Source organism: Cyanistes caeruleus, chromosome 3, assembly GCF_971803275.1.
Source record: "Cyanistes caeruleus chromosome 3, bCyaCae1.hap1.1, whole genome shotgun sequence".
Taxonomy (NCBI): Eukaryota; Metazoa; Chordata; class Aves; order Passeriformes; family Paridae; genus Cyanistes; species Cyanistes caeruleus.
Genome location: NC_141703.1, coordinates 98,958,791 through 98,983,035, shown reverse-complemented (window position 1 = coordinate 98,983,035; position 24,245 = coordinate 98,958,791). Strand labels below are relative to the sequence as shown.

At 39.7% G+C, this 24,245-nt stretch overlaps 1 protein-coding gene across 1 annotated transcript; it reads left to right on the top strand.

The window, feature by feature from the left end:
• The first annotated feature begins 1,162 nt into the window (after window positions 1-1,162).
• Window positions 1,163-23,903, top strand: PAXBP1 (PAX3 and PAX7 binding protein 1). The gene is made up of 18 exons (XM_086883346.1): window positions 1,163-1,765; window positions 2,525-2,653; window positions 4,234-4,410; window positions 5,492-5,713; window positions 6,274-6,377; window positions 6,744-6,964; window positions 7,901-8,090; window positions 12,126-12,249; window positions 14,152-14,251; window positions 14,708-14,823; window positions 17,205-17,404; window positions 18,782-18,926; window positions 19,094-19,215; window positions 19,830-19,906; window positions 20,171-20,237; window positions 21,763-21,909; window positions 22,281-22,435; window positions 23,617-23,903. The coding sequence occupies exons 1-18, from the start codon at window positions 1,306-1,308 to the stop codon at window positions 23,732-23,734; spliced, it is 2,874 nt and encodes a 957-aa protein (XP_086739472.1). The 5' UTR covers window positions 1,163-1,305; the 3' UTR covers window positions 23,735-23,903.
• The last annotated feature ends 342 nt before the right edge of the window (window positions 23,904-24,245 follow it).

Sequence of the window (24,245 nt, the reverse complement as noted above, 5' to 3'; positions counted from 1 at the left end):
TACTTTGAACCTATGAGCTTTCCCTCCGAAATCAACAGTGTGCTAACAATGGAATTAATGGGATCTATTTGCAATTGCAAATAGATTGAAGCACAGTGGTGTTTACAAGCTGGTTACGGAACTCCATTTAACTCAGGCAGAGAACAATTGAATCAGCTGTTGTAAAGATGTAGTTTCCTTTGTCAGCACCTTGGCAACAAACCATAAGCCTTTTTCTCTAAATTACAAATACTTCTAGTGATACCTCTCATGACTGTCTATTACAGACATAATTCATGTCATCTTCCCAGGAACTGCCTTCTCCAGCTGTTTCTGCAAGGGAACTAACCTTTCCTTCACGAACTTGAAGGCAGTACACACACACAAATATATTGATTTCTAAATGTTACCAAGGCTTTCTCCAAAATCTGGAAAAATTAAACCTAGATGATCTTCAGCAAAGATCTGCTGCCCTCTGGTAAAAAATGTGCTGAAGTCACAGTAATCCCCCATTACCATAACTGTGATGTCCAAAAATTCACACATGCAGCAGTAGCTGAGGATGTATGTATTCTGGCCTTGGGAAGAAACAAGGTTAATAGTCCATGGGCTTTCTAACAGAGCAAATTAAATTGCCAGTTACTTTTGCCACTGTAGCGTTCTGAATAAGGCTGGTGCAAAACACCTTTTATTCCAGCACCCAAGCAACCACTGCAGGATTTTTTTTCTGGAAAGAGCAAAAAATCCTCAACTACAGAAATCCACAGCTCCGATATTGTGGAGATCTTCCCAAAGGCCCTATTCGGCCCCAACGGATACCAAGAACCTAATCCTCCCAATTCTATTTTATATGGCTTTGCCCTATGCAAGTACTGCATTAGAAGGTCGCAGTGTTTTTCCACAGCAATGTCTCTAAAATACGTGTATGTCTGGTGTAATAAAACAAATTTTGTAAAATAAACTCGTCTCATACAATGAATCTTTTCTTTAATATAACTCACTTTATATTTACATCACCCGGCCCTCCTCTTATTCCCTCCCTCCCCTTTCCCCCTTCCCGCCCGGCTCGCGCTGCTCTCCCGACGCAAGATGGCGGCGGCCGTGAGGGGGTAGCGGGGGCGGGCCGGGCCGCTCGAGCCCGCTCGGCGCGCTCCCCGGCGCGCAGGCGCAGAGCCGCGTCCTCAGCCCGTCGGTAGTGGAGCCGGCGGCAGGGGGCGCTGCGGGCGGCGGTGCCATGCTCGCGGGGCCGGGCCTGGGCCGCGGCGCGGGGCGGCTGGAGCGGGCGGCACCGGGGCCTGGCGGGGCGGCCGGTCGGTGCCCGGCGGGATGTTCCGCAAGGCGCGGAGGGTGAATGTGCGGAAGCGGAATGACTCGGAGGAGGAGGATGAGGAGCGCGATGAGGAACCGCCTCAGGAGCCGGCGCCGGCTGTCGGGGCGGCGGGGGAAGGGCCCAGCGAGGCCGCCATGCCGCTGGCGTCGGGCGCCGGGCTCCTGCCGCTGCCCGCCGGCTGCGTGCCCCTCTCCCTGCCCGGCAGCCCCGCGGCCTTCGCCTGTGCAGCGAGCTACGGCGCGGCTCTCGGCTTGGGGCTGGGCTTGATGGGAAGCGACCGAGCAGGCCTGGGGGTTCTGCCGGCGCCCGCTGTCCTGCGCCCTCCTCCGCCGCCGCCGCAGCCCCAGCAGGGCAATGGGCTGCCGGCGGCCGGGCGCCCCAAGGAGAAGAAGCGTTCGCGGGAGAACAAAGAGGTGCCGAGGGCCAGCCTGCTTAGCTTCCAGGACGAGGAGGAGGGTGAGGCGGGTCGTTGCCTGGCTTTTGGGTAGCTTCTTGCGGGAGTGGAAGGGACCTGGAGTTGCTCAGCCTGCACTGGGCCTCCCCCGGCCCTCCAAGAGAGTTGGGATCAATATTTATTTCTTAAGGCAGTTCCCCCGTGTGGCGTGTGGTGATGTGGGATCACGTAAGAGGGGGCGAGCCCTGGGGGCACGGTACGGGCGGCCAGGGATGCCCGCGCCTTCCCCGGCCCGACCTGGCTCCTGCGGAGCCATCATGCTCCCAGCGGGCTTAGTTGTGGTGTAGGGGTTCAAATTGCCTCTGCTTCTGTGTTGCTGGTGCATCACCTGTGCTGCGTTCACTGCCCCTGGGTAGCCCGCAGGTTTGTGCGGGAGTAGGTGCAGCCCGTAGTCTCCCCCTGGAGCCAGCAGCACTGGCTGAGGAGCATGTGTCCTGTGGCTTTGTGTCGAGTTTGTTTTAGTCTGATGTGGCTGGTGTTCATGGGTCACCTCGGACTCACTGCCTGTTGTCCGAACAATTCGTATAGTTTTGAGTCGTCTTGGAAGGAATTCTCTTGAAATCACTGAAACTTGTTTTCTCAGACTCGTGATTTGAAATCTTGATGGAAGTACTGAAAGCGTAGAATAAGACTCTGAAAAAACCCTACAATGTTTGTTAATGGCAATTTGTGAAGTTCCAGGTACAAAATTAAGAGATTTAGCAAATAAGTATGCTTGAGAGATCTAATGAATGTAATGTTATCCAATTTCTCTTTTAAAGAAACTGAAGAAGTTTTCAAAGTGAAGAAATCAAGTTACAGCAAAAAGATTGTAAAACAGTTGAAGAAAGAATACAAAGAAGATCTTGAAAAATCAAAAGTTAGAACAGAGGTCAATTCTCCAACAGATGGTAACTGCAAAACTAATAGTAACTTTTGTAGTGGAAGAGCTTAAGTACTGTAATTTAATTAATTGTTTTCAAGATGGATTGCTATTCTTCCAGAGGATTTCACATTTAGAGCTGAAGTAAAGCACAGATGAAATGTGTTACTTGAGCCTTAGGAATGCTGTTCTGCAGTTGGTAGAGAGTTCTTTGATTCTCATGTAGAAATGAACACAGAAGGATGGAACTTCTCAGCTCTGTTATATGGTTGTCAAATAGACATCAGTATTCTGGACTGCAGCTGTGTTTATGACAGATGAGTTACTTGTTGAATTAGGAAGGAATTACATTAGTTTGAAAATGTTTCTGGTGCTTGTCTGACAGAATGTGCCCTTGTAATGCATTTTCTTTGAAAAGGAAGATTGTTGGGGTGAGCAGAGTGGTGGTCTTTTTTATTAATTGTTCAAGAGCTGCTTGTTTCAGGACTTGAACCTTTGAGTAGATAACAGACTGAAAGTGTTGGAGCAAAAGGATCTGTTAACAATGTACAGTCCTTGAGAGCTTGAAGTAGAGCCTGGGACTCAGTTTCATTGTACTGTTGGGTTTTGGGAAGCTTATTGGTAAAGTGTAGTGGTTGCTTTTCCACTTAAGTTTTGACTTGGCTTATATAATACTACTAGCTCGAGCTGGGAGGCTTATGATCTAAAGATTGCAGTGATCTAGAGAAGCACATGGGGGTTGAACATGGTCCCATTCAGGAAATATTTTAAAATTTTTAAATTTAATTAAATTATTCTTAAAGGTTTTGCCTGCATTTAGAAAACCCACAGATTCTTATTAGAATCCTTTAAATTGCCTATGCAGTGATGTGGGGCATGAGCAAAATCAGAAATTATCATTTCTGTGGCTAATGTTTAGTTCATCTGTGAAAACCTGGGTTCTTGCTTCTGTCACAAAGACCCTTAAAACATTGCATTTTGCACATGGCTGTGTGGGCAATGTTTGTTTGATTACTGTTTGTTTTGCTCTCCCTAATTCATGTGGCTATAGTTCAAAGACTTCAAGGCTGCTACTGAGGGAGAAGCCTGCATTCTCTAAACAAGTGCTTGAGTCTGAAACGTCAGATATGTGCAGCTTGGATTGAGTAGCTGGGTTTAACATGCATTTTTTTACATATTATTTGCACTTGCTGCCTGTATGTATGTTACCCACCTAATATAGGTTGTAGGCTGAGAGGAAGATGAAGGGTTCTTTTGAAATCAGCTGGTTCTTGTGGAAAGATTTGGTGTAACACAGGCAGAGCTTTCTCATTGCATATGTAAGAGACTTTGACAAGGTTGCACAAAGTTGAGTTCGCCCACTTTCTTAATACTTAACAATATGGAGACTGTTTAGTAGTTGCTGGGGCCTGCCTTGTCACATTTTGTTTTGAGAGTATGTCAGTGATTTAATCACAGTTAAGAAAGTGTATTTTTCTAGATCTCAAACAGTAAAATAATTATTTAACATTTTCATTTGATTTTCACTTTTGATTGTTATATCTTAAAAAAATACTTCTGAGTGATCTTTATAAAAGGAGTAAAACATGGACTTTGCTGTCTTATCAGTTGAAGCACCACTAGAAAAGACAGGACAGAATAAGGATATAGGCCAAGAAGATGGGACTGCAAACAGTGAGCATGGTGAGGAAGAAATGGAAGTTGAAAGTGAGAAGGAAGAAGAAAAACCAAAAGCAGGTGGTGCTTTTTCAAGTGCTCTGTCATCACTGAATGTTCTCCGCCCAGGTTGGTTTTTGTATTATGTTTGATAAGTTACCAAGTGATTTAGCCAATGTTTACAGCAGACTAATGTGTGAGAGAGATTAGGAAATAGTTTCCAACAGTTTAGCATCTGAGAATTACAGAAACTGCTATTTTTTAAAGGTGTTCAGTTTTACAAGCCTTATGAGAGAATATGTTTTGCTACAGAATGCTTCATCTTGATGTCAGAAGCAGGAATTTGTCTCTCAAATAGATGACAAACTGAAAGAAAATCTAGATTTGGAATAGGTGACTTCACATGAGATTTCACTGCTTTCAGTTAAAATCTCTTTAGTTCAAATATTTCAGTTATGGGTCTGCAAGGTGTCTGAAATATTCTCCTATCCTGTTTTGTATACTGAGGTTCTAGTCAGGCCCTGAGGTCAGAGAAATCACTCTAGGAAAATATTTTTGAAACTAGTTTGCTAATTATGGTAGTCTGTTCCCCAAATACCAGATGGGTGTCCTGGGTCCACACACTAATTGATAAGACTTATGTAAGTTGCATTAAGTTTTGTGCTGCAGATTTTAGAGTTTCCAATTAGGTCTGGCACTTCTCATGTTTCCCCTTGATTGTACAATCTTCTGTATATTAACCGTGTCTAATTTGGAGTCCTCTTAATCTCTGACCGATGACTGACTGTTGAAACTGTTGATGCTTTTTATTCCCCCCAAAATAAGAAGAGCTGGGAGCAATATTGGGATGGGAGGTAACACCTCATTTTCTATCTCCCTTTGCAATAGTCAGCTCCTGTAAAGAGCTTCCTCTTCTTTAAGGAATATTTCTCATAGGAGCATCGGGCTTCTGCTCTTATGACATGAGCTGCTGGAAGCAGAGCCAGACTTTCTGTGACAATCCCAACTTTGAGGGTTTCTGGTCAGAAAGTTGACATGTTTAGCATCTAAGTTGCTTGCAAATATTTTCTGTGAGTATGGATTCGTTTCCCCTCACATTTTTTTTCTGTGTGCAGAGGTGATTCGGTGCAATGACAGAGATGAGCAATAAGAAATTGTAACACCTGTTTTGTTAAAGTGGTTGTTTAACAGTGCACGCATCTGTCTTTAGGAGAAATTCCAGATGCTGCTTTTATTCATGCCGCTAGGAAAAAGCGTCAAATGGCTCGTGAACTTGGAGACTTTACCCCCGTTGACAGTGAACCAGGTAAAAGCCGCCTTGTTCGAGAAGATGAAAATGATGCCAGTGATGATGAAGATGATGACGAGAAGAGGAGGATAGTTTTTACAGTGAAGGAAAAATCCCAGAGGCAAAAGATTGCTGAGGAAATAGGTAAACCCTTTTTTTGGAAGGTCAGCTGATAAATATTCACACTGTTTTCACTGCGAGTGCTCCTATTCAGCGTTTTAAACAACATGTTTTTCAAACAATCTGGAGTTGCATAACATTTCTGAGGAAAAGTACTACATAATGGAATATGTTTGTAAAATCCTGAGCACAAAACTATGTTCCTGTGCACACTGCTGACTGTGATAGAAACTTACACTAAGGATCAGTTCTTGTTTTTCCTGTACTCTATTTTTAGGAAGTATATAGTTGTGAAACAAAAGGTTTGATACAGAATTCTTCTTGCTGTCAAGCAGGTAAAATATCCTTTTGGAAAAGGAGTTAAATGTTAGAGGATTTTACCAGCAGTGAATTGCAAATTTTCCCATTGGATCTTTTAAGTGGAACCCCTGTGCTAATAATTCACAGGCCAGTGTCCTTAATTCCTCATGAAAAGGAAAGGAAGATACTGTGAGATTTTCTCACTGAAGCATGGTTTCAGGTTTTTGAATTCATGACCCTTATAATCATGAATACATTATCTTCTTTTTTGTACTTGTATGAAGGTATTGAAGGAAGCGATGATGAAGCACTAGTGGCAGGGGAGCAAGATGAAGAGCTCAGTAGATGGGAGCAAGAGCAGATACGAAAAGGAATCAACATACCCCAGGCATGTATATAATTGTGCACTCTTTTTTGATTTGTTTCTGCAAGTATTGGCTAAATCCTTTATAAACTTGATTAGTTTACAGGAGGCTGTTGCATTTGAGAAATTAAGTCTGTAAATTCTGGTGCTCTTTAAAGAGAAATAGTATAAGTATTTAGAATGGTATTGATACTAAGAATTTGTCCATTTATCTTCTCGTGGGCATTTGTTTCTTCTACCTTAGATATTAAATGCTTATATCCCCTTGATAATTACATTTTGTAACCGTATCTGCTTACATTTTTCACTTTGATTTCAGATGTGTAAAAAAATAAATTCCCCCTTTCTTTAAAGCCTAATATACTACAATTGCATTTCCTCTGCCACTAGGTTCAACCAAGTCAGCCTGCAGAAGTGAATAATGTATACTACCAGAACACTTACCAGACACTGTCTTACGGTTCCTCATATGGCATTCCATACACCTATGCTGCGTATGGATCATCAGAAAACAAGTCTCAAAAAACAGATAATACAGTTCCTTTCAAAACTCCCAGTAATGAGATGACTCCTGTTACTATTGATTTGGTAAAGAAACAGCTTAAAGACAGGTAGGACAGACCATCTTTTTAGACTTAAAGACCTGTACCCTAGGTTTCTGTTCCTCAGGTGTCTTTTAGTCTCGGTGAGCAAACACAGAGTTTCATCGCTGGAAAAGTACTGACTGGCACATCCATTTAAAAAAAAAAAAAAAAAAGGCAAAAAAGCTCAAAGTGAAGATGACATTGACACTTTGTTCGAGTCTCCTTGGATTGCTTCTCTGAAGTGAAACTTTAAATATGAGGCCATTGATCTTGTTGAAGAGAGGTCTGAGTTGCATCTTCTGGACACTGCACAGTCTTATAGTGAAGAAATGAAAGGCCAGTGAGGTGTTTAGCTTATCAAGCTGCATTCCTTTAAACTGTGAATCAGATATTTCCCCTCCAGTAGATAAAGAATTTAATTTTTAGTGTATACAGAGATTTTTTGGCTTAAACACTGTAATCTGCTTGTCAGGTACGCAAAAGGTACGGAATGAACGACACAATTGAAATGAGAAATCATATGTAACAAACAGCTTGTACTTCACATGTCTTTGAAATTGGTTTGTATGCCTTGTAGTGTTGCAGCCTTTGACAATGAGTCAAGTTAGAGGAAAAAGAATGCTTTGTATAAGCTGCTTTGTATAAGCCCATCCACCCCCAAGCTGTCCAGCCAGCTTTTCATTAGGGATAGCCTTGCACTATTCTTTGTGCTATCAACTCCTGTAAAAGTTTGTAGGAGTGGCCAGTGCAGTGCACTACAGCATAGTCTAGCAATTGAGTTCCAATCATTAGCCTTGCAGTTCATGAAGAGAGGGGAGAAGGTGACAAATCAAAGGTCAAGAATGTCTTTGCAAAATTTCCCGTATATTGGCTCAGTACTTGCACTGTACTGTCTGTTTGATGTCTCAATGGTCTGAAATAGACTTTTGGATGTAAATTTACTATTTATCCATTGCCCTTCAGGTTGGACTCTATGAAAGAAATTCACAAAGCTAATCGGCAGCAATATGAGAAACACCAGCAAAGCCAAGAGGACTCTACCAAGGCAATTGAAAGATTAGAAGGGTCTTCTGGGGGTATTGGTGAACGGTATAAGTTTTTGCAAGAAATGCGAGGGTATGTCCAAGACTTGCTTGAGTGTTTCAGTGAAAAGGTAAGGATGCAAAAACATTAATCTCTTTAAAAAAAAAAAAAAAAAATAAAAAGGTCTCTATTACATGCCAAACACCACTTCTCCCTCTGATTTTGAAAAAAAGTCCTTTGAGAGCATATTCTCCTAAAGGTTTGGTTATTTGAGGATTGAAAAGAACTTTTTACCATTCTAAGCTGATTATCAGAAGTCTCTCTTCCCAGCTCACTGACTTGAGATTGTCTAAAAACTTGGAGATTTTATGTCTTCAGGATTTTGGTAGATACTCTGGCATTTCAACTTTACTCAGATACTCCTTTTACTTGTGCTGGATATCAGGTTAGCAAAAGTGAGGACTGAATTATGACATTGCTACTTTCTGGAATGCTTGGGGTACACAATAGCTGAGACTTGTATTTTCTTTCTTATTATAAACTTCCTCCTGCAGATGTTTCTTGGTATTGCTCTGGAGTCTGAAGGAGAGAAGTTTTAAAACTAGCATAGCTGTTCAAAGACACCCAGACTTAAAAATATATTTCTTTCATGTAGTGTAATACTTTCATGCATCTCTAAGTCCAAGACTTAGTATTTTTTCTTTTATTATGCACAGTGCTTTGATTACTTACTTTGTTGCAAATATTGTAGAAACTCATGAATATATATATATATATATATATTAATTAGGCACAGAAGGTGTAGAATTCAGTTAGCAGTATATTGGCTATTTCTTCCTTGTCTTCTGACTTAAATACAGTAGTAGTATATTAATTTCTCGGTATCTTGTCAGAATAACTGAGTAGTTTTAAGCTACTGCTTGCCTAGCCCATTAGCTTTGGGAGAGGAATGGAAAAGCACTTTGGGTCCTAGACGTTAGTTGTCTGTTATTAGTGGAATTGGGAGAGTCCAGTCCAGTCTTTGTCCTGTAAAAGTGAACATAACTATGTCATGAACAAACCCAGGAAGCGTGGGACAGTTAATTCGCCCAGCTGATTAATTAGTGTAACTGATTAGTTGCAATTGATTGTTCACTTAGGAAGCCATATTCCTGAGTCCATATTAGCATTAGCTGTTGAAGGTTATCTAATAAAGGTACTTTTCTAAGCATCTCTGGCAGTGCTGGTTACCCAGATGGCTGAATTCCTACTAAAGATAAGTTTTGACATTATTACTCTGTGATATATTTTTATTTCTGAAGTCTCTATTCAGTGTTTTCTTTCTACAGACCTTTTGTTAAAGACCTTTCTAAAGACCTTTTGTTAAATTACCTTTGTGATAACTATAAACCATGTCTGGAGGTTCTCCTTGATAGCATAAGTGGTCCTGTTCAAATATTCTTAAAATGTGACTTTTATCATCTCAGGCTTCTTAGGGGCATTCACGGGGTTTTGCTGGTTTCAGGTGGAGGCTGCTGCTGTACTTGTATGTAAAGCGAGTTGCAAAAGCAGCAGGTGATGCAGTCTAACAGGAGCATTTCATTTATTTTTTTATTGTTTGTCCAGATAATGTGGTTTGGAGTTCAGTGCTTTCAGCATGCCAAAAGTACCATCAAATTCAGAACCAGTAACACTTGTCCAGAACAAGACACTGAAAAGTTTTCTAAAAAGAAGGTGTTGAAAGGGGACAAAATCAAGTAATAAAATCAGTATCAGTTTTTATTTAAATGAAATGCAGGAGGACAGCAAATTGTTCTTATCTTGTGAGTGTAGATAAATTATAAATTACCTTCAGCTTTTTTGTAGAACCTGTGGCCCTGACTGTTTCTATTTAAAGTGTTGTTATTATTATTATTTATAATGTATGTAGTTATTATAATACACATGAGGATATGTGTATATGTATGTGTAATAATAAATACCATATGTGTATATACATACATATATGAAAACATATCTTTAAATATGAATGTTAGGGTCACTTTGCTCATTCTTAAGGCTCAGCAGAGAGTATGACAAGATAGCTATTACACAAATTTTAGAAACAATCACTAGAAAGGTCAAATCCTGCGTAATACCCTTTTTTCCCCAATAAAAAGACAACCAGTAGAGTGGAAGATGGCTGCATGACTTCCTTCAGAAATAAATACTGTCAAAATTATGCTTTCTGAGAAGGCTGGTGAGTCGCAATGACACTTCTGCATTTTGAATGTAGGAACATACAGTGGATACAGAAAGATTGAATTGTTCTGGGCATACCTTTGAAAGCATAAGTAGATGAGTTGTTACTTTACCTGCAAAAGTGAATTACCAAAACATGCTCTGTGTGTCAGGATTTTTCTTGTGATCTAAATGTTTGGAGACCTTTCTGCTTTTCCTCTTCCACTGTATACAGGAAAAGTGAACAAAAAAATCCCCTTGAAAACACTGAATTTAAGGTACTGACTAAATAAAACAGGGAATGAGGACTGTAACTTTATAGTAGTCAGTAAAATTATGAGCCACTCATTAACCACAGTATTGATTAAAGAAGAATAAGGGCTGCTAAGTCTCTTGTATTCTAAATGGGAAATATTTTGACTGGATTCATATATCTGAATACATTACTAGGGTTCTTTTTTAATCCTGAGAAAATTACAGAAAAAAACACTTGAGATGCTTTGAAAAATTTTCATTTAAGTTTTCAATCTTAAAATTTCCTCTTCACGCTTAAGAGAAGAAACTGTGTTTTCTATGGTAAACTGCAGTAAAACTAGTATTTTTAAACTATTATTTCTGTTTTCAAAATGGTCTTAAATTCTGAATATAAACTTCCAGCACTTGGAAGTTTATTCCCTCCTTGTCTTTCACTCTACTCTTTTCTCCAAAAGAAAGTTGCCTGTGTTTTGAGGTGGTGCAGAGCTGCTTTCATTTTAATCCCTGGAGCCCAGTTTATCCCACAAAGCTAATTTTCTTTTCTTCTCTGGTGTGTGTGTCAGTCTCAGCGAGCTGAAATGGCCCTGTAACTATAAACTCAGAATTTTACATTTTACTGAAGGAGGTTCTTTAATAGCTGCTGAGTCACATTCTAAAACACATTAGGAAACAATTTCTGATTTTTATATTTTGTTTTGAAAAAAAAAATATAATCCTGGATGGTAGGCAGCAATGAAATATAAAAGACTGGAAGACTGTGGAGTAAGCATACGTCTCAGAGGTAAGGAGGACATGGCTTAAGTGTTCATACCAAAAGGACTTGCCTTTCCACATTAAGAGATTGTGAAAACTTCTGGTTTGCATTTGAATATTTATAATGATCTAATTTTAACTTGTCCCAGGAAATGAAAAAAAAAATAAAAAAAAATGAGCAGTGAGCCTGCTATATTATGTCAGGAAATTCCTGGCTGTCATAATATCTATTTTTGTTAGAGATGCTACTAGAATAGTTCATTAAAGAAAAAAAAAGTGATAGGTCTGACCTGATCTACCTGATTAATTCAAGGTTATACTTAATGCATAACTTGTGCAAATTGTACTACTTTAATTTTAGTGATAAGCTAGAGGAGTATTTGACTTACTTGAATTACCGGTTGGCATAACACCCTTATGCAGGGTTTGATTTCATTTCAGTAATATTTCAGCATATGCTGTGAAGAGTTAGAGCAGAACAGTAGCTGCTGGCTTCAGTAGGTTAGATTGATGGGTAGTTTTTTCACTGTGTACAGTCAGCTTATTTTCTCACCGGAGTACAGAATACTTCTACATTCTTGTTTAAAGGTAGATGGGAAGCAGTCGACGTCTGAGAATTGCAGACCTTTATGCAACACATTACACACTTGCTAGGGAATGCAAGAGTACTGGGAAGAATATTGCACTCTCTAAATAGGATGTCTGTCTGTGTAGACTCATCCAATCCATGGAAGTTGCTTTCAGAATGCTCTTGTTCTGATTGAAAGCTGCCAATGTTAAATGTATGCATTTTTCACACCTTGAACTATTTCCTGGTGCAAATGATACAAACGAGTAAAAGCCAGGACTTTGTGCTGCTGGGAGCACAGTGACAGCATTTTGCTCCGGAATAGACTGGGACCCCAGAAGCTGAGCAGCTCAGGATCCGGGTATTACGTGGTGTGTTGTATTTTTACAGGTGCCTCTGATTAACGAACTTGAATCTGCAATGCACCAGCTGTACAAACAGCGAGCTTCCCGCCTTGTCCAAAGACGACAAGATGATATTAAAGATGAATCTTCGGAGTTTTCAAGCCATTCAAGTCAGTCCATCTTGAAGGTTTTTATTATTCATTAAACAACCTTGTTTACATAGTATGACTTAATTGAAATGTAAATGTTTAATGTATGACTGTCTTATTAAAGTTTATTCTTACTCTTGATATTAGTAGAAGCAAGTTTAGATGAAAGTTCTGTTTTGTTTTAAACTCTAAACCACCGTAACTCTGACTTAATCTCTCGTTTCTGTTTCTCTTAACTAAATTTTCTCCTTCCTAGCACTAAAAATATATGCATGGTGGCTGTGGGAGTAGTGGTAGTATGTGACTCCCCATTTTCTTCTTATAGCAGGACTTCTAAAAAATTTATTTTAACCTTCCTGAATCTATAAATGTTCTTTAACATGTACAGTTAACTGTATAAAGCCACAAAGCACTGGGCTAGACTTCTGTCTGATGTTCTGTTTTGTAGCCAGTATAAGTATTTGATTTCAGATACTTAACTGGTAAATTAAAGAACTGGAAGACTAATCAGACTAACACAGTAACCATGTATGAAATACAGCTTAAGAATACCTAGTTAAAATTCCTGCTTACTGTGAATTTGTGGATGGGGAATTCTCACTGAGGGGGTGTCTTACGGTGATTACTCTTCAGTATGTAAAACTACAAAAGCATAAATGTTAACTTGGATGGAAGTCTATGTTTCTTGGAGGAGGTTTTATTCAGACTATTAAATCAATGGATGAAATATCCTGTTAATAGGAGTCCTCTTTATGCTTCATAGAATTTCCCATTTTTAAAAATGGCTTTCTGTCCTGTTGCTGATGTAAAATTCTATAATCAATGCCATTTCCCTGTTCTGCCACAGTTTTCAGATGAAATCTTGTTAATACCATTAGCTACAGCTCACTGAAGATGATGAAGTGTTAGGGTGTCAGAGTTGGTTGTTCCTTTATAGAGTGGTTAGCATACATGTTCTTTCTAGAACTGTTATTTGGAGTTCCAGGCATCAGATGGCCTTGCAGTTTTATCATGAAAATGCTGCTGTGAGAACTAGAAACCTATTTCCTAAAAGCTTAGAATGGATTCTTTTATAATGAAATTTAATGATAGGATGGGAATAGTTCTCATTGCTGATGTTGGGTTTTACAGAGACTTTATTCAGTATCTGGAAGTTTAGATAAGGCTCTTTAGGAGTTCAGGTATTGAATTGGAATGCTGACATAGATTGGCATTAGTACTTTAAATGATGAATTTGTAAAGACATTTTGTCAGAACATGTAAATTTATTCCTGAAGTTTGGATAGGCTGTTGTTTACTTGTTAATGTTTAAACTTTAATGGTGGACTTGAGCAGTGGCTGCTGTTCTAGCTGTGTTGTTTTCTATAGCCAGGAGCATAGATAAGAGGAGCTTGAAAAGAGGAGAGAAGATTAGTAGATTTTGATGTTTTAAACTTTAGGCAATCTAAAGCAAAAAAACTTAGAAACACTGTGACTAGAGCTCTGAAATAATGTATATTCCCCAGTCACTCTTGTCTGCTTTTTTTTGCTAGTTTTCTTCTCAAAAATTATGTGGTGAATGTGTTTATCTAAGGAGCACTTTTTTCTTGGACACTTCATTTCAGCTATTTCTGTTAAAACTGTTGACTTTTATGTAGTTCAGCACTGTTGTGAGAGAAATAAGAGGGAAGTGCAGTGACTATTTGACATTTAAGTGGAAATTTTTCCAAACTCCACTACTTTCTGTTATAATCTCTACACATCGTGAATTCGGGCTTCTGGGGGGCATTGTTGTTTTTTTTTTTTTTCTTTTTTTATACTTCAACTTTCTATTTCAAATTGCATTTAGTTTAAAAGTGGGTAAAAGGCTCTTATGAAACTGCCTACAGCACATTTATAGAATCATAAATAAACATTTTAATTTTCATCAATGTAATTTTACAGATAAAGCTCTCATGGCTCCAAATCTTGATTCTTTTGGGCGAGACAGAGTGATCTATCAAGAACAAGTCAAGCGTCGAACTGCAGAAAGAGAGGCTAGAAGGTAGAGAATGAGATTTCTTTTCTCCTTTAGGAGTCTTTGTCTGCTTGCAAGGTACAGCTGTCCTCTGTGACATACTAACATGAGTGGCAATGTTTGCTTCTTCCTTGCAAAGGGAAGAAAACACTTCAGCTGGTATGTTGGGCAGGAATATTCTTATACATCCCAGACTACCATGCAAGTGTACAAAGCATTCCATGATACTGATTGAAAGTCGCTAAAAGAAAGCAAAGTAAATACATTCCACAGCTATATGGTCTCGGCTGGTTTTCTTTCTTTTCATTGTTTGAGGCAGCAGCATAATGGAACGCTTGAGGTGGTGACATAGTAAAAGTTTTTTTCAGCTTGACTTTCCTAGAACTAAAAGGACAAGCCTAAGTGGGTGTATTCATTGTACAGGTGGGGAAAACAGCTCATTTCTCTTTACTATAGCTGGTTTATACTGCTCCTCCTTTCCAGAGCTCGCCGTAGACAAGCAAGAGAGCAAACTGGGAAGATGGCAGATCACCTTGAAGGCCTTTCCAGTGATGACGAGGAAACTTCAACAGATATCACAAACTTCAACTTGGAGCGAGGTTAGAAAAGCTACCCAGGCTTTATCACAGAATCACAGCATGGTCTGGGTTGGAAGGGAGCTTAAAGCCCACCCAGTTCCAACCCCCTGCCATGGGCAGGAACACCTTCCACTAGACCACGTTGCTCCAAGCCCCATCTAACCTGGCCTTGAGCACTTCCAGGCATGGGGCAGTCACAGTTTCTTTGAGCAGCCTGCCAGGGCCTCACCACCCTCACAGGGGCGAGTTTCTTCCCAATATCCCATCTAACCTTGCCCTCTGTCAGTGGGAAGCCTTCCCCCTTGTCCTGGTACTTCAGGCCCTTATAAATAGTCCCTCTCCATCCTGCAGACTGCCTTCAGGTACTCTAAGGCCACACACAGTTAAGTTACCTTGAAACTTCTCCAGGTTGAACAATCCCAGTTCTCTTATGTAACAAAGCACCAAATATTTGACAGGAAAAAGAATTGATCCAAATGCAGCCCTATTTATATACTTCACCATATTTTGGAAGGAGTTTGGGAACTTTTGATTCCTGGATCATCAGTGTGACCAGAATAGCCTCTATCACCGTCTGACTGGATAGCCCATCCTTAGTGAGATTCTATTTATTTAATTCAAACTTCCTTTTGCTGGCAAGCAGTAAGGTTTTGGACCATCAGTAAGTCTTCCTTCCAATTTGTAAAATAATTTATGATTCTTGAAATACGTGTTTATCTTACTTGTGAAATTTTGAAAACCTCAGTGCTTTAAAAATCTTTTTTTGGTTCATGACAAGTATGTAGTGGAGTTGTGAATAAGCTTCTAGAAATGCAGTGACAGAAGTTTTGTAGTCTTGTTGCAGCCTGGCAAAGTTTGCAAATGATAGGAAACAATGTTGAATGCAAACACTGCAGAAAAATCTGGTGGTACAATTAGTGTTGGCTCTGATTAAAAGAGAATCAGGTTAGAAGTGAGGAGGAGGAGAGCAGTAAGGATCGTATACATAGAATTGCTTGTGTTGCATTTGAGGAGGGATTGATTGGTTTTGGTCTCTTCAGGTAGGAGAACAGTATTGACTTTTCACAGTATGAGAGCTAGGGACTATGAAATTAAGGGATAGGATAGGTTTAAAATAAAGAGGTCATTTCCCACAGAGAAGGCAATAAATGGCAAAGTCATTGCTGTAGGTGGTTGTGGAGACCCAAACTATGAACGTATTAGAAAGCAATTAGATGACCTGTCTAGCTGCTAGGTCCTTTGGAAGTGCAGTTTGCACACCTTTAGTCACTGGCTGCAATTTTATGGTTGCACTGGTTTTCTGCATACAAGGAGGGGTCTTGGATAAACAGAAGAAGTGGTCAGGGTTGTTTGGTGCTATAATAAACTTAAGCTAAATTAAATTATCTAGACTCAATGGGGCTGAATTGCACTTGGTAACTTGGCAGTTTATGTGTGCAAAAGCATTTTGTAGAAATTTTTTCAGTTTCTGAATAGGCATAGTGTTTGTAAAGCTTTTTTGCTATTGTTTGTAGCTGTGACGTTAGTTCAGAAACAGCAGTGGAACAGAGGAGTGCACTTTGCACCTACTGACCAATATGAAAATATGGATATATGAATACTGCCCAATATGAAAAGTGTGGTTACATGACCTAATCTCCTGTTCCCTCGGCCCTGTCTCTGCCTGCTGTGTGTACTAGTTGTGCTCGTTGTGTAAGGGTTACTACTGTAACCAAACATTTACCACCTGCAGCTGTGGCAGATACGACTGATTAGAATGAAACTAACCCTGAGAAGTAGAAAAGATGAAGGGAAAATAATATATAGAGGAAAAGGTCTGGACTGCATAGAATACTGGTACTGCAGATAAAATAAAAATAGAAAAGAAGGTGCTAGAGGATTGTAATCACGGCCCAGTGCCAGCAGGCACGTTCTGCACAGCATTTTAGCATGGTCTCTGCCAGGACCCACCCTATCTGAAGTGCCAGTTCAGTTGACTTATCTGAGATGACCTCCTGTATTTGCACTTAGGTTATCAAAGATGTAGAATAATCAGAGTTGGGAGGGGGCTGGAGATCTGCTGGTTAAAACTCCCATGCAAAGCAAGGCCAGCTTTGAAGTTAGATTCACTCTGAACACAGCCCAGTATGTCACCAATCCTAATTACGTCTGGTAACTTAAAATCCTTCCATGAAATATATAAAGTAAGACCTGCAATAAAACAGTCTATTTGAGAGTACTCACATGCTCCTGTCTTTATAGCTTTGTGTGTTTGAGGCAGGAGTAACAGATCATCTAAAGATGATGGAGGTTTTTTTTTTTGTTTTGTTTATGGGCTTGTGCCAGTGAGCATCAAAGATGTCTTGAAAGAAGCATTACAAGGAGTAAGTGATTAACTTTTTGTTTCTTTTCTCCCTTGCTAGATCGTATATTGAAAGAATCCAGCAAAGTTTTCGAAGATGTTTTGGAAAGCTTTTACTCGATTGATTGCATTAAGTCACAGTTTGAAGCTTGGCGCTCCAAGTACTTTGCTTCTTATAAGGATGCTTATATTGGCCTCTGTTTACCAAAGTTGTTTAACCCTTTAATCAGACTTCAGCTGCTTACCTGGACTCCTTTGGAGGTAAGCTTCTCTGCAAGCAGCTTCTATGTTAGCTGCTACATGGTGGTTCTTTGACACTTCAGCAGAGCAAAATAAATTGCACCTTTGATGTGTGTTCTAGGGATGAAATTTCAAATGGGCACCTGTCTTGAGGCAAAGTTTTTCTGGGGAGTGTCTGGACTAGTTGATCCTTTATGTTCCCAGCAGACTGGAGTTCATTTTGGCATGCTGCCAGTTCCTTCTCAGGAAGTGGCCAACCAAAAGACCTGCAATTGCCCATGGTAGTGGGTTGGAACTAGGTAATCATTAAGGTCCCTTCCAACCCAAACCATTGTATGGTTCTATGAAAGTGCATTTAGTCTTTGAAATACTTCAGAGAAAATTCTGACTCTAGATAATGCTGTTTTGTTAGAAGTGGAACTATGAAACTTGTGGAATTACAACCTAGTGTCTGTAGGTTATGTATCTATCTCTCAGCTACATCTCCATACCCTGTAGAATTCTGGCTGGCAATTTCCAAGTCTTTCCCATAGTACTCACTGCCCAGTTATTATATAGGGAACATGGGAAGAGCAGGACAGCACTGTGGCAGCCGAGTATCCCTGGCACACATTCCTTGTCCAGCCTGCATATGTATGCTTTCATGTGATGCCACCAGGACAAACAGTTCAGGTAGCTTTTCACTCCCTCTCTATTCCTCCTTTTTTCAGAAGTGCTTCTTTTTTTTGTTAACTACCAAGAGATTATCTGCAAAAGGGGATTTTCTGTCACCTCTTCTCCAAGTGCAGAGGAGGGGGAGGCATGACTCCTCTTCAGAGAAATTTGACTTCGTTAATCAAACAAGGAAAAATCTAAGAAAGATGCCCTCATTAAATTTAAAACATTCTTTGTGCATTCTCTCTTCTCGCATGCCATCTCTCTGAGTTTTTCAGGTTGACAAAACAAAGCTTGTGTTAGTTGGAGACATGGTACAGAATGGTCAAGTCTAACTGTATTCATTAGTCTCTGTTACTGATCCTGGTAAGCATTTTGTTAAGGTAGAAAAATTACAAGGTGCTCATAAAGAGAGGCTTTAAATCCAGAAGGCATAATTTTATAATGCAGCACAATTGAGCTGTACTTCTGACTTGTACCCTAATCTGTAGGCTTTTTTTGGCTCAGGTGGAAGTAGGAGTTAAAATCTGTGGGGCAGCAGCTGCTAAAAAAATCAATCTTGCTTCAGCCATTTTCTCTTTTCATTACATCTAGGGGCTGTGCTGGTAGAATCAATTGGTTCATTTGGCAGAGTGTTTAAAAGCTGTTTTTGTGAGTGTATCGTACTTGCATACGCAATACTTTTTCTATGTGGTAACTTAAAACCTTTGTTTAGGGATCTAACCCAGATTCTTTTTTTATTAGGGCAAGTGTCGAGATTTTGAAACAATGCTGTGGTTTGAGTCATTGCTGTTTTATGGCTGTGAAGAGCAGGAGCAGGTGAAAGATGATGCTGATATTTCACTGTTGCCTACCATTGTAGAGAGAGTTGTTCTTCCTAAATTAACAGGTATAGGCTTAGAAAATGGGAGGGAAGGGGTTGTGGAGTCTGATGCTTGTTTGTGCTTTCAGATTTTTCTGCTTCTTAAATAATTGCATGTCTCTGTACTTGGATGGATGTCTCTATGCTTGTATTTGAGTATTTGTAAAGTGGAGTAATTCTTTAATCTCTTACAGTAATTTCTGAAAATATCTGGGATCCCTTTTCTACTACACAAACGTCTAGAATGGTAGCAATTGTACAGAAACTAATAGATGGATATCCTTCAGTGGTGAATGCAGAAAACAAAAATACACAAGTAAGTTTCTTAAATATGTTGCATAAATTAAAGAATTTGAATAAATTTTTAATACCTTATGTTGGGAAATACACCAAGAAAAAAAAAATTTTTAATTATTTGGTGCTCTGTGGCCTGTTTGTGGGGAGTAAAGTATGATGATGATAAATTAAAAGAAGAAATTCAGTGGAGCTTCTCCAAAACAGATACTAGAGATGAAAAGATACACCAGATGTTCTAAGACTTGTCTCCAGTTTTGCTGTAAGGGTTGCCTACAAATACTCAGGCTTTTCTTTTTTAGATCTTTGTAGCCTTTTCAAATGTATTGCCTACAAATTGGATTGTTTTATGTGCCTTCTGTGAATCCAGGAACTGGTATTAAAAGTTCAGGTTTTAATTGAAAAATTAAAAAAAATTCAAATTTTAAAAAATTCAATTTCAAAAATATTAAATGTCAAATTTCAGCTCTGTTAATTATTACAGACTTCTTTAAGATGGTTTATTTGTGTGGTCAAATATGTATGTATGTATGTTTACTGTTATGGTCACAAGTGTTGTTTGTTGCTTTAAAAACCAGTTTCTGAGTGTTTAACTACTAAGTGCATTGGACATTAAAAAAAAATTACCTGTTTCAGATGCTTTTAAAGGCGTTGTTGCTAAGAATGAGGAGAACACTAGATGATGATGTATTCATGCCCTTGTATCCAAAAAAGTAAGTTTACTTTCAACCACCATGTGAGACCTTTCTTAGCAAGTCACTGTGTTCTGTCTGTACTTATGAAGGGTTTTTCCCAGTGTGTTTCAGTGTCTGGGTACAGGAGATCTTTTGTCATCCTTCTGGGAGCATTTAGCAAAGACAAGAAGGATGAAAGGGAATATTTATGGAAATGTACTGTGTGTTGGAAGGAAAAATCTAGCAAATTAAAGACAGAGGTTTAGTCTTGGTTGCTCATTAAAGAAATTTCTTACTTTTCAGCATCTTAGAAAACAAGAACTCTGGTCCATATTTGTTTTTCCAACGTCAGTTTTGGTCCTCTGTTAAGGTAAGTCAGTAAATGCATCTGGTAGATCTTTGGTTTAAGACAGTGTAGCAATAAAATCCTCCTCAGATTTGTGGAAAATGGTAGATGGAAACTGCTTCAACTTAATTTGCAAAAACTCCAACTTCACATTCTTAGCCTTTGATAATGCACTGTGCCCTCTTCACGGTGTGTCTGGTGACTGGTGGTGTCCCCCAGGGCTCAGTTTTGGGCCCAGTCCTGTTTTATATCCTTACTGATGATCTGGATGAGGGGATCAAGTGCACCCTCAGTAAATCTGTGGACGACACCAAGTTGGGCAGGAGTGTTGATCTGCTGGAGGACAGGAGGGCTCTGCAGAGAGACCTGGATTGATGGGGCCCGTGGGATGAGGGTCAACAAGGCCAAGTGCTGAGTACACTTTGTCCATGGTACAGAGCTGCAGCCTGCAGGGCAGAGTGGCTGGAAAGCTGCTGGGCAGGAAAGGCCCTGAGGGTACAGGTCAACAGAAGCTGAAGGTGAGCCAGGTGTGCTCAGATGGGCAAGAAGGTCAAGGACACTTGTACCAGCAGTGCTGTGTACACACCTGGTGTACACACCAGGGAGTGACTGTCCCTCTGTGCTTGGCACTGCTGAGGCCACACCCCAAATGCTGTGTCCAGCTCTGGGCTCCTCAGTTCAGGAAGGACATTGAGGGGCTGCAGCATGTTCAGAGATGGGAACAGAGCTGGGAATGGTCTAGAGGGTAAGTCCTAGGAGCAGCTGAGGGAGTTGGGGTTGTTTAGCCTGGAGAAGAGGAGGTGGGAAGTAGGGGGGACAGGACAGGGACAGGGACACCTTATCACTGCCTGACAGTGGGGCAGGGCCAGGTGGAGTCTGGCTCTGCTCCCAGGCAGCCAGAGATAGGGTGAGAGGGAATGTCCTCAAGCTGTGCCAGGAGAGCTTCAGGATGGACATCAGGAAGAATTTTTTCACAGAAAGGATAATTAACCATGGAAATGGAGCCTAACAACATCCCTGGAGATGTTTACAGAGGTGGATGTGGCGTTCCATATTCTGGTTGAGTTGACAGGGTGGTTGTTGGTCTAAGAGTGGACTTGATCTCAGAGGTGTTTTCCAGTCTAATTGGTTTTGTAGTTGGAAGATTGTCAAGTGGAAGGACCATTATTTCAACTGAATGTTATGGGGTCACTTGGCTTACTCAGGTTTTTTGTATCCTTGTGCTTGTCAGAATAAAATATACTACTTTGGGGAATGGGGGTGCTCAAAGCTGTGGATGTCATAGTTTATTTCCAATAAAAGACTGTGAAGAAAATTAACTCCCAGATAAACAGAAAAGTAGAGGCTGATGTTGATTGGACAACTGCTCTCCATGATCACACAGACAGAACTCTTCTCTGGAATTTTCTATTTAAATTGCAGCAGCAAGGGAGACTGTATTCCCAATAGGTTTGCAAAACAAAATATTTCAAAATCTTTGATGTGTTTGATTAACTCTCTGGTTTCAGTACATTTTAGAGCAGTTATTTTCCCTGTGTTGTATTTTCAGTTATTGGGAAACTTTCTCCAGTGGTATGGAATCCTTTCAAACAAAACTCTGCAGGAGCTGTCCATAGATGGATTGCTAAATAGATACATTCTTATGGCTTTTCAAAACTCAGAGTATGGAGAGGACAGCATTAAGAAAGCTCAAAGTGTAAGTAAAATCAAGGAATGTTTAAAGGAATGTATTTCAGCTGAAAGAAATATATAGTTGAAACTTGGCATTGCCTATGAAATATTGGCTTTGAGTCCTCAAAAGCTGTAGTCTGTGAAAAACGGATTTTACTTTTTTTTTAGTATAGAGACTAGAGAAAGAACCTTCTCTGGCTCGTGCCTGTAGATGGATTAGGTATAGTGTGGGTTTCAGTGCTTTACTGCTTGGATTTTGGTGTGGGTTTTTTGTTTTCTCATTTTTTCACTCCGTTGGTCCTGCAGTCTTACTAGGCAGACTTGACAAGTTATGTTACATAGCTTTTAAAAATTTTGTTACGTTGTGTTTAACTTCCTTTCTCCTGTTTTTCATAGGTAATTGCTTGCTTCCCTAAGCAGTGGTTCACTAATCTAACAGGAGACAAGACTATTTCCCAGCTAGAAAACTTCTGTAGATACCTTGTTCACCTGGCTGATACAATTTACAGAAACAGCATTGGTTCCTCTGATGTAGAGAAGAGAAATGCAAGGTAACTTATTTTGAGTTAAAGCAGCTGCAGTTCTTGTGATTTATTTTTCCAGTGCATGCAAACTTTGGTTACTCTCTCCATCCTGCTCTCTGTCTTTGGAAACTTCATTGAATTCACATGTTAGAAATGGATATTTTTAAGGTGTCTGAAAATAGCAACTTCTGAAAATACTGACACACTGATAATATATTTTGCAGTACTGCCAAGTGTCCTGGATTCTTAAGGGGGTTTATAAAAAGCAGGGAGAAATACTTTTTATATGAGCAGGTACTGTCAGGACAAGGGAGAGTGGCTTTAAACCTGAAGGAGGAGATATTTATGTTAGATATTAGGGACAGAATTCTTGGCTGTGAAGGTGGCCCTGGCACAGGTTGCCCAGAGAAGCTTCCTGTCCCTAGAAATGTTCAAGGCCTTGTTGGATGGAGCTCTGAGCAGCCTGGCCTGCTGGAAGGTGTCCCTGTCCATAGCAGGGTGTTGGACTGAGATAAGCTTTTAAGGTACCTTCCAACCCAAAGAATTCTATGATTCTGTCAAATTTTGAAGCTACCATGTTTGGAGTGTTTCACTTTGTGAGCCTGTTGCTAAGTCCTGCAGTGAGGCTTCTAAATTGCAAACAGTTCAAAAGTTCTGACTATTTACACAACCAACTAGATGAACCTGTTTTGCCTGAGATCCAAGAGTAATTTTACTTGGATCCTATGATCAGCTTAACTAAAAGTTTGTGTTAGACATATTACTGCTGGCCAAGTAACCTGACATGCTAAGGGAACAGTAACAGCACAAGAATGAACAGTCTCCAGTGCTGGTACAGTCCTGTGTTTTAGTGTGATAGTTTGGGATTGAAGTTCATATAAGTTCTTGAGCTCTCTTTTGGTGGTGTGTTTTGAAATTTAAAAGAAAGAACTTTCTTCACCAGGTGAAATGATGACTTGGTAAAAAATTTTATTGCAAGAGAAACATCCAATTATCCTGTTTTCATAGCAGGTTATATTTTGATTTCTGTCTTCTGCTTTTTTCCCAGCATTTAAAAATCTGTTGCCTTTACGCTTACTAAGCAAATGTAATAAATCTGCAACAGGAATATGAAATATATGCATTCATAATGTAGTCTTCTGTTGGAAAATTAATCCATGTCATTGATTGTTCTGTTTCTATATTTACCTCTCCTGCCTCCTTTTTAGGGAGCACATCAAGCAGATCATAAAGCTTCTAGCAAGTGTCCGAGCCCTGGATCATGCCATTACTGTTGCAAATGATCACAATGTAAAAGAGTTCAAGATTCTAATAGAAGGAAAATAGACTTTTACCACCACTCATTTTGAGCTTTAAAACCATTCCTGATGTGTAATTTATGTACATATGTAAAGTTTCTTAAACTGTAAAGTATTGATCTTTGTTTTAATACAAAGTGCATTCTTATATACAGCATCCTTAAAAATAAAATCATTGACTTCATTGAAAACAGAAATGGAATCCCAAGGTTGTCATCTTTCTAGAAACCAGATTTTCCCTCAGGTTTCTCAAAATCTTGTTCACAAAAATACTTTGTGCCCTTAATCAGTGGTCATCTACTCCTGTTAATTGTTCCATGGTTAACTGGAATGTATAGAATAGATTGTGTAATACAATGTATGCATATATTTATACCACCATGTTGCTTTCACACTGGATATAGAGATGTTGTACTGTTGCAACAAGCTTTTCATTTGCTAAAAAATACTTATTTTGACAATAAAATGATCATATTATTGGTCAAAAGGGGTGGTAAAAGATTCAAATATGTGAAAAGTCACAAGTTGAAGAGTAGGGA

Excerpts from the sequence above, each read along its gene's own strand:
- PAXBP1 (XM_086883346.1), top strand. The coding sequence starts at position 1,306 with ATGTTCCGCAAGGCGCGGAGGGTGAATGTGCGGAAGCGGAATGACTCG. Across the intron at positions 1,766-2,524 it reads CTTCCAGGACGAGGAGGAGG|AAACTGAAGAAGTTTTCAAA; the intron begins GTGAGGCGGGTC and ends TCTCTTTTAAAG. Across the intron at positions 4,411-5,491 it reads ACTGAATGTTCTCCGCCCAG|GAGAAATTCCAGATGCTGCT; the intron begins GTTGGTTTTTGT and ends ATCTGTCTTTAG.